Genomic DNA, 13833 nt, shown 5'->3' on the forward strand with positions numbered 1-13833 from the left:
GGAAATAAAATCATGTTTGTAAGATGAGCTTTACACCATCCAAATTAGGCAGTGTATGGGTAAACCCCACATAGTAGTATTTTCTCTGCCACACTAAACACAACTGACTTGCACAGGTGAAAAACTGAAGTGTATATATTGATAAAAGATGTTCCAGGAGGGAAAAAATCCAATTTGATAAGAGGAAGGCAAAGGCAAACAGACTTGTAAAGAAAGGTAAGGTCAAAAGGGATCCAAGCATGTCAAACATTGTGGTTAGGCAATACGGTGCAAGCAAAAAGAACTAATTTTCCTAGAGTCTCTAAAGTAATGCCTAGAATGTTCTGAACACAAATTAAAATTGTGCTACACCAAAAATACAAACAGGCAGCAAATTTGCTAAATTTCTTTTTTTTTTAGTAGCTTAAAGCATCTATTTTCACAGATATTTGAAAATATTTTAGCCTAAAACATGTCTAGGGCCTCTATAGCTCCTCAATTCATTATTCAGCTAACCATCATTAAAAAGGAGCTTCTTCAGGCTTGTTTCTGTCATGAAAAAAGCTATCACATCATCAGAGGTGTAACATCCACATCTGGTGAGCCTCTTGATGAGCACACAGAATGCCCAGAAGATCCCACTTTGACATGAGTGTAATTATGCCAGAAACAACCTCCTCTGGTAATGACATCAAAGTACTTTAATGCAGCTGAGCAGTGGCAAAGTTCTGGCACAGTTTTCCTATGGAAACCTGGAGTACCTACACACAGTTATATCTGACATGGAAAAATGTTGAATGAAATGTAAATCATTAAAATATAAAAGCAAAACATGCCTTCCCCCCAAAATAACCTGAACAACACCAAGTATCCAGCACCCTTGAATAACTGGTGTTTGATTTTTCCATATATTTGTGTGCTTAACATGTACTCTACTTTATGGATATTGAATAATCACAAAGAATACCTGATACAAAGATATCATAAAATAAGCACTCCTAGTTCTGTCTGTGCAGCAGAACTTGAAATGGAACATTCCTCTCTGTCACCTGGGAATTTCAACCTCTTCCAGGCAACTTCAGCCTTATTGTGCTTAAGGAGCAAAACAATCCTTTGCAAGTAATTTTAACCTCTCACAGGCAACTTCAGCCTCATTTTGCTTAAGAAGCAATATAATCTTTTGCAAGTTACAAATACCTGAAAGGGGAAAAAAGGAAAAGAAAGGAAACAAGAAAGGAAAGTAAGGGAAAAAGAAAAAAAGAAAAAGAAAAAAAAAAAAAAAGGAAAAGGAAAAGGAAAAGGAAAAGGAAAAGGAAAAGGAAAAGGAAAAGGAAAATCTTTCAAGGAGCTTATTGTTGGTGAAGACCAAACTAAAATATATTACTTATTTTTATGGCCAGATAAATACTCTACATGGTAGCATGACTACAAACTTCACTGCACTTCTCTTGAGGTTAAAACTTAAAAGGAAAGGAAGACATTAAAGTGAGAGCTCAAACCCCTAGAAACTTCAGCATAAAATTTCAAAACTATCTTCAAGAAGGTTCTTCCACTGCAACGAAGTGATAATTGGAAGAAAAACCAGGGGTTTATACTGCATTTTATTTTTTAAAAAGTGTCAGAATGGCACTTATAGCTCAGTAAATGAGGGCAATTTGTGACAGAGTTGTGACTCATGTGACTAAACAGTTTTTGCATTTGGCATCATTAACTGTGCCACAGAAATGTGATGTTCCATTACCACAACCAACCACAATGTGTTTAATGGAAGTAACATGAATATGGAAATGCAGGTTTCAGAAATCATTACAATTCTGGGCAGATCATTCTCTCTGTTAACCATGATGCAATTACAAAAGGAGAAAATTTCCAGTGTAAGCTACCTGCCCCTAAACCAAGCCCACTCCTAAAAGGGGAAAAAAACCAAACCCCAAGAGGTTACAAAATATGTAGGGATGATAAATGCCATACTCCTGGGCTGAATATTTTATCAGTTTGATAAGGACTGATGAAAACCAGAAATGCACTCGTGATCTCAACATATTTAGGTTGAGGAGGTTTGTAGATTGATGTACTCCTCCCTTCATTAGCAATTAAGTAATGAACAAGCAGAAAATCAAAGGGAAAGGGACATACAAAAAAGTCTGGAATTCAATTTCTATTTCAGAACTTTTCTAACTTTTGAGGCTTCTGAAGGATAAAAGTTTAGACAAGCAATGAAATATTCAATTTTTGAACAGTTGGGGAAATGACATTAGAATGTTTGTACACAAAGAACTTTGAGGCATTTTGTTTTTAATTTGCATACAATTCTCAGAGTGAATTCCACATGAAGAAGGGTGAGATACAACAGAGCTCATTCATCATTTCACAAGTTAACAGAACAAAGTAAACATCTGTCCTTCTTATTAATTAGCATCTATCCCTTACTCCAATTTGTCACTTCCTGCTGCAAGTTCCCATGCCAAAGAAATGGATGGACTGGTTCCAAACTCCACAGATGTTCACATGTGAACTGCAGCGATACTGCAAATTATAACAGCAAGAAAAAAGTTGAAAGACTTTGGATGACCTTATATTCTCTTAATGGTTCACAAACGAAGACCCAAAATTCTGAGTAAAAAAATACTTCAGTTGTCCAGCTCAGCTATTCACCTGACTGTGGTTCCTCTATGGAGCAGTGAGCTAAGGAAAAAATACTTTGTCATGTAAGAGGGGGCACTAAATCAGAACAGAGAAGTCTCAAAATCGCTGTGCTAAAATGGACTTCCCAAACACTTTTCTCTGGAGTACAATTTGAACATGCTCTTACCTTCTACATACTGATAAAGTTTTCTAGCTATATCATTTCCATACATAGCTGCATTTGACAAGGTTTTTTTGGCTTATATCAAACTGGCAGATACCATCCTGACCGAAGTATATTACATCAGTATTATCCCTACAATAAAATAGTGGCATGGTGTTAAAGACAGCATCATCTTTCTTCATGCTTTAATGAGATCAAATAACACTTAAAGGCAGGTTGGAAGGGAAGGAGTAGCAAATCTGTCTTGCAGATCTTTCTGAAAGAGATCAGAAACTGAAGCTGTGCAGGTAAGAAAAAGAAAGGCATAAGCTGCAAAGGAGTTGAACCTACCAACAGCAGCAGAAAATCCACATCACTTGAGCAGTCTTTATTCAGGTCTTACAGCAATAAATACCAGTTTAGCCTTCTGCCCAAAGACTTACAGAAAGCCTTTTTCTTGGTGGAGGACTCCAGACTGTGACACTGTTCACAGTGAGTTGAACAAAAACCTAAATTGTGTTGAAGTGGCAAATGAAAGAACTCAGAATTGCACATCTCTGATAGGACAGGGTTTGCATTTACACACAAGCCTACACATCACAGCACATCTGTCAATGCCAGTGATTCCATTTGGGATACACCAGTTTATTTTCCTCATGATTGTGGATTTTCCAGCAACTCTACTGAATCTGAAATACGTCAGTATCAGAGAAGAGACAATAAAAACCTTTTTACACTTCAATATTTATTAATTCTCTAGCAGATTTTTGCTATATATTTAGTACTAGTGTAACAAAATTCCTGATAATTCTGTCTCATGCAGGTAACTTAAATGAGGAGTTAGCACTATCTAAACTGAAGAACTACCATTGGGGGTTACTGGGGATGTACAAGACAGGTATTTCCTGCAGCAAGGACAACGAGGTGGGGATGCACAGAACACAGGTCAGGCTCAGCTGAACGTACCTGGCTGGATGTAAGGACAGCCCAGCCTTCAGGAGGCCTGGAGGGGCAGCAGCCTTTGACCTAAACAGACTTGCTATTGCTGTTAGGAGGGCTTGAGAGGAGTTGGAAACTACTGGTAGGAAAGGTGATGTTTCTGTAGTTATTCAAATAGTTTAGCTCTTGCTACTTAAAGTTGCTGTGATTTGTGTTCTCTTTTTGACATAGTGAAATATGTTACTCTACCCAAATTGCTATTTAGGTCACAACAGATACTGAGAGCATACTGTACCTTTCTGCACAAAGACTGCTGATAGACTGCTGCTATTCCTTCTCTGCAATTCCCTGGTGAATACTTTTTCATCAATAGCAACTGTGAAAACAAACTCTCTAGAGTCCAAATTTTTAAAAAATATATTACAGGAAAAATTGTAAATCTACTTGTAAATCACTTATTCTTTTCTCCTACAATTTCCACAGGTTTCAAAACATAATAATTATAAATGTAATTATTAAAATAATAACAAGAGTTGTGATAGTCTTTTGTTGTACTGGGCATTTCCCTTTTTTAACTGAGATACATTCTAACAGAAATACCACAGTACGAACCAGATAATTTCAATTAAAAAACAAAATGCAAACGATTCAGTCCAATGTTAGAGCATGTGTATGTGTGTATAATACTGTAAAAGTAGTCACACATTAGAGGTATATAATTGAAACAGCATTTTCTTTCATGAACCTGCTATTATTGAGGCAGTGACAAGGTTTCCATTTCTTTGTTTTTTGAGCTCTTTAAAGAATGGCTAATGCCACATTATGTAAACCTAAATACTGCACAAGCAGAAGCTTGTTGGTATCAGGTAAGGAACAATACTAGTAGTGCAAACAGCTGCAGAGACAATTCCTCCAGTTTTGGGGTGAACCAGCCATATAACACTGAAAGAGGACAGGCTTCTTCAAAGCCACACTCGTGTGTGTTTCTCCACTCAGCAATACATCCTTCTCCATCTTGGTCTTCTTTTTACAAGGGTACTTGGGGGACAACCACCAGCTCATGGGATATTTATCATATAAAAGACTTCTTGACTCTTTTCCTACTTAATCTTATCAATGTTTTAGAACAAGTCAAGGACTGATAAATACCTCAACCATCAGGAAAGTGACAATAATACTGACTTAGTATCTTTAGTAAAAAGTGAAACATTCTCTCCTGAGATACAAATCAAGGGAGGAACAGGAATGATGAACCTAACACTGTACCATTGTTTGATCATCATGCACCTCAGCTGAGCAGGTGGGAAAGAACAATTGTTTATTGCCCTCTGCTCATCCAAAGCTATGACAGGCAGTTTATTTAGCTAAGTGCTTGGCTTATCAGTATGCTGTCAGAGCAGTTCTCAATGTGCTGTCCCCCTTTAGCTTATTTCTTTAAAAGAAAAAAAGAGAAAAAAAAAGAAAAAAAATAATAAAAAGGAAGAAAAATCTCAGCAGGTTAACAGTTAACCCTCATCTTCTCTCAGCTCTGTGGGTAGAAATTTGTATTGCTGTTGGCGGATCTGAGCCAGTTTTTTCCTTGCCTCTTCCAGTTCTCTCTCCTTCTTCAGCATTTCTTCTTGGGCTGCAATAATCTAGAAAACAGAAACAGCAAGGAATACTGTGTAAAATAATATTTCTTTCCTTAATGACGCCACAGTCACAGCTGGCCATGTGAGCATTCTCCAGAGATGCACCTAACTTCAATGACTTCATCAAGAATTGCTCAAATTTTTCCAGATGCCAGGACTAGGCCATCAAGAAAAGTATTCTATTTCCACTTGAATAAAAGAAAAAAAGAATCTACCACCTTTAGTTGTACCACGCATCCACGATGAATTTTACAGTTCTGAATTTTACAGTTCTGCATTCTCCCAACATTCAGCAAGGTGGAGGTTTAGAACATGTAGAATAAGCACTATGTCTTAACATAGTATCTGATTGACAGTAAAATTGAACTCTCCTCATGCAGGCATCCACAGTATTTTCCTGCATCTCAGAATGCCAAAGAAAAAATGATAGCAGTACAGATATGCAGAAATAATCAAGTCCAGTATATTTTAAGTAGCATGTACAGTATATGATGTACTTCATTCATTATAAGGAATCTAAAAGTTGATACCTCAGAGCCTTGAAATCTTTTAAATATTGTTATTATTTCCCAGTAATTATTATGGTCACAGCAACAAAGCCTCATTGGTTCTTATCTCTCCTTCTCTATTTCTTTGCTTAAATACATGCAAAATCATTGTTTAATTAAGATTTGGGAACAGTTAAAGTACATGAGAGAATTCTGAAAAGATTTATTCATTTAATCTGCTCTTACAGCAAATGCTCAGTGGAGAAGTGCAGCTACCACACAGGACATCACTGCTCTTATATCAGGGGTTCCATGATAAGGAGGCATCAAGTAACTGATCATGGATTTTTCAAGTAATTAATCATGGATTTCTCAAGTAACTGATCATGGATTTTTCAAGTAATTAATCATGGATTTCTCAAGTAACTGATCATGGATTTCTCAAGTAATTAATCATGGATTTCTCAAGTAGCTGATCATGGATTTTTCAAGTAATTAATCATAGATTTCTCAAGTAACTGATCACGGATTTCTCAAGTAATTAATCATGGATTTCTCAAGTAACTGATCATGGATTTTTCAAGTAATTAATCATGGATTTCTCAAGTAACTGATCATGGATTTCTCAAGTAATTGATCATGGATTTCTCAGTAGATCTGTCCAGCAGGTGGACATTGTAACACCCCTCATTTCTGTGCTGGTTTTTATTTCTGGAGTGATGGTACCAACCTGAGCAATGCCACCCACAAACTTTGTTTTGACCACAACGTCATCATCCTCTGCTTTTCCAAACGCTGCTTTCTGGGCTGCCCTGACAAGATTGTCTGATGCACGCTTGACAGCATTTCCTGCAGCCTTTGAGGAAAAAAAAAGAAATTTAGTAAAAAGAAAATAACTAACATGGATTTGTCTGAACATCAAAACAAACATCTTTGCTTGACTGCACAGGAAAGGTATGGGGTTTTTTTTCACAGGGAAAAGCAAATTAATCTGTGAAAATCAGTGATACAGAGAAAACAAAATTCCTTTCTTTAAAAAGCTGAAAGTTGGAGAAGTCACAAATGAGATTTTTTCCTACAGTTTGAAATAAAGCAGCGGATGAAATTACAATTTATAATTTACTGATCAGACTTTTGTTTTTGAGAAGAACAGAAACTAAAAACTAGTGTATAAAGATATTATAAAACAATAAATTTTTTAAATTAATGGATTTTAATCAGGGCAAGTTAGCAACTTACACAGCCAGGGTTATCTCACATTTAAACTTTTATTTCCTAAAAATTCTCAGAGAAACAGTCAAATATTTGTAATATGTATCTTTTGTTGTAATACATATCTTTTGTTTCTACAAAATATTTCTTTTGTTGTCTGAATATATATATATATATTTTTGTTGTTATATAATATATATATATATATTTTCCTATCCCATATTTCCAGCTGCATCTCACTTTCAAGTCTTCCTCACTGAGATGTCCCAAGGATAAATTGTTTGAAATTTACTCTGCTCACTCTGGAGCTCATCCAGAAAGAATGGAAACATTTCCAATTGCTTCATTAAGTTTTGGAAGATTCTGTAACAGTGCAGTCCAAATTTACATTCATGGGAAATGCAGTTCAAATTGGGGTATGAAGGAAAAAACCAAGACACTCAAAGTCCTCAATCCAACCTATTGATTAAAGCTATGGAAAACATTTCTGCTGGGGGCAAAGCCAGCTGAAAAGTCTCAGTAGTTTTGGCATGTCCACCAGAAAAAATGTTTAGTAGACATCAACTCATTGTTTTTGCTATGATAAAGGACATGATTTCCAAGTGCAAACTGCTCTTCCTTTCATCATTCATTCTGGGACTAAAATGAAACTTGGTAAAATGGCAAAGTTCAGTTTCAGTCCGTGCTTGGGCTTGTTTCCTTTTCACATTCCCTTCCAATTTCTCACATTTGGTGTCTATTTAATAATATTTGCCCACAATGACTGAGAACCCCAAATTTCCTGTCAGAGCTGAGAAAAGTCTCTAGTAGTTGAATTTTTCCTGTTTCTATTGTTTGTTCTGCATTTAAAATTCCTTCAGACCTATCTTGGCACCTAGATATTACAGAGCAAATTGCATTATTCCAGTTACTGCCACCTTCCCCACACCCTTTGGCAATGTCAGTCTACATGGATTGACTGGAAAGCACTAAAACCATCTCAGCCCTATAACTCCCCTATGACATACCACTGTTTGCTGTAGAAACATGTAGATTTTTCACACAGTCATATATTTTTTCCCTCCTAAATATTTAAACCATGTTTCTACTTTGAAAAAAATGATAACATCAGTTCCTCATGCTCAGAGAGATACTCTGTCATATGTATTTCTGTTGAATTTGATTCTGCCCAGCCATACATGAACTGTTGCACTGAATGTCCATTAGTAGCAGCTGTGCAAGTACAAGAAAAAAGGGAATTTTCACTGTTCACCAAAGGTGATATAAAAAAAGCAGCTGAAATAGTTGTATGTTCCAGGCTGAGCCTGCAGAGAAGGCTGTGGTCATTTTAAAAATTACCATCCTCAAACAAAACCTCCAGAGACTTTACATTTTACCCATCAAAACACAGTGGTAATTCAGCAGCAGTTGAGAGAAGCCCAACATGAAATGGATGTTAACATAAAAGGGAACCAGTTTTATGTAAAGAAGCTCACTCAGACCTCAATTGAGATGTTGCATTAGGTTCTCCTCTTATTTTTGTCTAACAATGATTGTCCATTTTAGAAGTGCTCTATCTACAACTGCTGTCTCTTGACTCCTAGGAACAAAGGCAGTCTGACCACAATCTTAGCACTTAGAGAAATACTTTGTTGAACATGTGCATAATCCTGGAGTGCTGAAACAGTGTTCACACAGCACTACATGGGTGCTCAGAAATTAAACACAGGTACCTGTAGCCTCCTCATGGCTTCAGAGTCATGATCAGCCTTCACTTTGCAAGCCACAAGCAGCTGTGCTGTAGAAGCTGCCACTTGTTTGGCAGATGAGATGAGTTTCTCCTCACTGGCATGGCCTTGCACTGAGGCATTTGCTGCTTCACAGAGATTGCTGGTTGCAGCTGCCACCATTCTGGCCTAGAAGGCAGCAAAAAAAAGCCACTGGGTATTCTCACAGATATTATTTCTTCAGAGAATGTGCCAGTTTTCTCAAGAGAAGTAGTTACTCACAGCAGAAATAAGTCCCTGAGACCACTGTCCATCATCAGCTGCATTTGCAGGGATTGCTCCAACCTGAAAAAACAGTTCAGAGATGGCTAACAAGAAAACAAAAAATACAATTGCTCTGTCTCAGACACTCAGTAATCCATGAAAAAAGCAAACACCTGTACCTGTGACTGTGCCCAGCACATTCAAGAGCAGAAAATCCAACTGGAAGTCAGTTGTCACAGTGACTGTGCTTCCAGCACACATCTGCCTGCTCAGGAAGTGTCCAGCTTACTGTACTGCTTCAGCTGACCCATTCTTGGAACACACAGGAGCAATTACCAGAATAACCAGTAATTAGCTGACTATGGTGGTTGAAACCACAGCTGAAGCAACAGCTGAAGCAGCAGTTCCTTAAGTCCCAGGCTTTAAAATAACTTACTTCTGTCTCCATAATACATTTGAATTCACATTATTCTTTCATCTCTTCTGATCTGAGCACTGTGGGAAGGTACAGAAGATCAGAAAGCTTCACAGGGAAGCCCCCACGTGCCTTCATGCCCAATAATGGCACTTCAGGAGAGCAGCTCATTTCTCTGCATGGCTTTTCCACTGAAGTGTTCATGGCATCAGCAGTACCAGCAACAATTTGGAGACAGTTTTCTTCCCATATTGGATGAAAGCAATGAAGCTAAACCCTGTAGTTGGTTGCCAGACCCACATCCCCACAGCTGCATGGGTCTGGGTGGTTTTTGGAGAGAAGCTCCAAGATGTGAAATGTAAACATGGTCCAGAAACTTGTGTTTTAAAAGAAATGTAAACAGGCATTCAAGCATAATGAGAATTCCAGGGAATTAGATCAAATCATTAAGTACAGCATCAACATAAACAGAAGATATGTTCTCTCATGGCTGTGATGACACTTATGCAACTTAAAAAAAAATCAGTTATAAAAAAACCCCTAAAGTATTTAGGTTTCAAGTTTTTCTTGCCTCATCATCCCCTGAACAGATATGTTTAAGCAGACCACAGATGAAGTGCTTGTTGGTTCTGTTAGAAACAAAAGCACAAGCTTTCCAGAGCCCAGGCTGAAGAGACAGCAGAGCCTGATTGTGGGATCCATGACAGAGCCTGCTCTGAGTTAACAGTAAGGTGAAAATGGAAACCAGAGCTATACAACAACAATGATCCTATAATAATTGTTCTCACAGGCAACATACCTGGTTGATGTTTAGATTTTATCTTTCAGAGTATACTGACTGTGAAAAATAGTGATGGATGTGAAATGATTTACAAAAATCTCAATTCTGAGCACACCAAAAGGATGTCATGTGCTGTAAACACTCCTTCCATTGATTGCAGCAATAACTACAAGCACAGCCACTGAAATGTCCTGAATTGACATGCAGGCCTGTGTCCCCATTGAATCACAAGTCACTGAGGGCACAATTACTGAGGCCTTCTGCTGTTCTGGCCCAGAGCAATATTGGACATGGTGACATTTGGGTTTGGATCCCCAAACTGTTGTGTGGGACCGTACATTACCAGCTTCAATCACAGATCTTCATGAAGTGAAAAAGCCCCACAGCAAAACTCCCCATGACTGAATAATTTGAGGAGTCAAGAACTTGATTACACTTGTGAGGTTGAAATAAATGTAACTGTGGGATTTTTTAAACAGAACCAGGTCTGGGCCATGTATTGTGATGAGCAGTGAACAATTCACATTTTCATTAGTTATTCCAAAGCTCCTTCCTACTGTTTAACAGAACCTTTAGGAGACTATATTCATTTTTGATGCTTTCCCCCAGTACTGTTGCTACATGTCCTGTTTACCCACCTTTCCCTGAGCCACCAGTTCCCTCTGGGCTGCTGAAGCTGACTTCACAAGGGCACTGGTAGCAGCTGCAATGGATTTAGCTGCTTCCAGGATCTGTTCTTCAAAATCCAGAGTCTCATCTGCTTGCTATAACCAAGAAAAAACAACGTTACACATTCACCTGACAGCATTATACTTTCCAGACTGAGGATATATACAAAGACAAGAAGATTCTGGAACATGTCAGTAAAGTCAGTAAGATCTGTAACATCATTTTCTGCACAGGAGTTTTGTGTGGATAAAGCTGGGAGTCAACATAAAGTATTAGAGCTTGCCCCTGTGCCTGCTCACACTGAAACAGCATCACACAAGATATTTAAACAAAGCCATCAACTTTCTAATGCATTAACTCCACTAGAGCTACTCTAAACTACATTCAGAAAAGTGCAGGTCTGAAAAGAAATTCTTGTCTTTCCTATCAAGACTATCTCTGTAATGCCGTAATAGTGGCTTCCAAGATTGCTAAACTAGGGAAAGCATTTTCTAAATACTTAAAGACTTAAGGCATTGAAAAAGAACAATGATAAATATGTGTTGTCTCATTCACCTGCAATAAGGAATGTAAAGTAGATACCAAGCAAGAGCACAGATTTAACAGCTTTTGGTAAGAGCTGTCACTGCACAGAAAGCAGCTTTGTGCAGTTCAGTGATCTTGGACATTGAAGTTCCAAAGCTCTGTCTGGAGCACTTCAGTCATCCAATAATGTCTTTGAACAAGCATTTGCAAAACCTCCTAATGAGGTTTCTTACTATTTAAAATGTAAATTTATTGTTCTATAAAAACTTTCCTGACTTTCAAATAATTTAAACAAATATTGAAAACATTTGTCCATCTAAGCATGCTTACTATCTTTTGAACAGTTAACAAAATAGATAGAGATGAACAGTTATTGTTATTTTAAACAGAACCAGGCCTGGGCCTTGTATTCTGATTGTTTTTTATATAAAATATTCCAACAGAATGTATTTTGTTTGAGACTCAATCACAAGCCCACTGGAATCCAAGGCTGTATGACAAGCAGGGCTAGTGGCTACAGTATCAGGACATCCTGTTTTGTGAGAGATAAGGCTTTTGAAATATTATATAGAATATATAGAATAAATAGGTTTATTCTAACTACAACCACAATGTTCTTGTGCCACACAACTAACTTTAGAAACACCAGCCAGGAGGGCCATGAGTTAAAAAACTGGGCACTCATTTGCAAGTCTAAGCACACCCATCTAAATTTAAATCAGGTTTAGTTCTCCTGTTACTGCAGTTTGATGAAATAGTCAATTATAAAATAATAAAGGATAATGATAAGTAATTACAAAATGACCCATCAAGCAGCACTCAGTCCTACAGCACTTCACATAACTGTCACATAACTAAAAGTCCAGGAGATGAAACAATAGCATCCACAGACACCAGAAAAACTGAATCATCTGAAAATTAAAACTGATGTGTAGATTAAGATGTCTGGCACTTTAAAGTTTTTCTTTTTTTAAGAAAAGCCACCTAATCCACAGAAAACTATTTGTCTTGCCTTGCTATTGGGCTGTTCCCATAAACTAAAGTATATGTCTTTGTAATAAAAGAAATTGCTTTGGAAAGTGAGCAAGTCATGTTCCACACACAATTTTGGCAGTGCTTGCAATGCCACATCATGACCATTGTTATAGCAAAGTACAATCACATTGGTCCTCTACAGGCCTCAAATTTCATAAATAAAACTCCTATTTCAATCATGACATTGCCAGAGTGATTAAATAGAATCCAGTACAGTCTGTCAGAATTACTGTCCTTATCAAAACAGATGCATTATTGACTTTGATTTGGCTAAAGACAAACAGAAATATCAACAAAAAAACCACTGACTGACAGTAAATTGAGGAGACTGTTACTGCACTTTGAAAAGTCTGTTATTGCACTTCTACTTTTGTCCAAAACTTCTTACTATCAAGTTTTTAAATTCTCATTTCTAACATAAAATCCATTGTATGCATTACTGTTTATATGTCAGCACTGTCAGGAATTCAGACTTAAATGAGTGAGAACTTCAATATCTGCTTATTTATTACAAAGGAAGTGTCAGTCTTTGTTGACATTTAATAAAATGCTCATGGCCATAGTGTGATCTGCTGGACAGCTATGAATGTGCTCAGAGGGAATTCAATTTGTGAAAAAACAGCCACCAAAAAGATGCTGAACAAAAGCAGTTGTTTAATCTCAGTTCAGGGTAGTGAGTGGACTAAATATTGCACACAATTCCTTAGCAAAAATTAGCTGCTTTTCAAAGAGAATGCCAAGAAATCAAGAGTGCCATTGTACAATGGCTGGATTAACTTCCACTGTGGGGCAGCAGGTGAAGCTCAACAGGAGAACAAACAGCTAAACCTTAGTGTCTCATCTGGTAACAGATTTTTTTCTCTCCTGTTTGCCCAATCACTTTCTTTCCAATTATACTGAAATCCAGGGCTTGGAAGATCAAGCCATAGGTTAAATTTCTCAAATTTCCAAGTCTTGCATGCTCTGACATCTCACAGCTTTTTTTACTTCTGGAAAAAAAACCTCTTGACAGTTGATCCCTTCTGTGAAGAATTTATTTCTGTAGCAGCCTTACACAGCACTCAAACTGTTGAATGCCTGTTGACTTTTTATCTTTTCTAAGAAATCCTTCTTTTCTAGTCCTTCTCTGTGGTTTTCCCTTCACCATTCTCAGGTGTGCCACATCCCAGGGCTGGATACTCAGTGGGGGAGGCACAATGCTCAGCCAGCACTGTGGCTGTGTTACTGCCACAGCTCTTCCCAGAGCATTCCTCAGCAATAGGGACAGGGAGCAGCACAAGGCTGAGCCCAGCAAAATGCCCTACAAGAAAAGGAAATATTTCACCATTCTCATTCTTAAAAGAGTGTGTCTCCTGGACTGCCTTAAGTTCACACTCATAAACAGTACCCTACAATGTGTCA

At 37.6% G+C, this 13833-nt stretch overlaps 1 protein-coding gene across 2 annotated transcripts in view; it reads right to left on the reverse strand.

Annotated features, from left to right (window-relative positions):
* Nucleotides 1–2257: 2257 nt before the first annotated feature.
* TLN2 (talin 2) overlaps nucleotides 2258–13833 on the reverse strand; it is a 147078-nt gene continuing 135502 nt past the window's right edge. For both annotated transcript variants that reach the window (XM_059481927.1, XM_059481928.1), the window contains exons 54-58: nucleotides 10842–10967; nucleotides 9026–9088; nucleotides 8750–8932; nucleotides 6556–6681; nucleotides 2258–5340 (exon numbers count right to left, since the gene is read on the reverse strand). In XM_059481927.1, coding sequence (XP_059337910.1) covers nucleotides 5212–5340; nucleotides 6556–6681; nucleotides 8750–8932; nucleotides 9026–9088; nucleotides 10842–10967 — 627 coding nt within the window. In that variant the 3' untranslated portion in view covers nucleotides 2258–5211. The remainder of the gene's footprint in view (nucleotides 5341–6555; nucleotides 6682–8749; nucleotides 8933–9025; nucleotides 9089–10841; nucleotides 10968–13833) is intronic.

This window comes from Ammospiza nelsoni, chromosome 14 (genome assembly GCF_027579445.1).
Source record: "Ammospiza nelsoni isolate bAmmNel1 chromosome 14, bAmmNel1.pri, whole genome shotgun sequence".
NCBI classification, from domain to species: Eukaryota; Metazoa; Chordata; class Aves; order Passeriformes; family Passerellidae; genus Ammospiza; species Ammospiza nelsoni.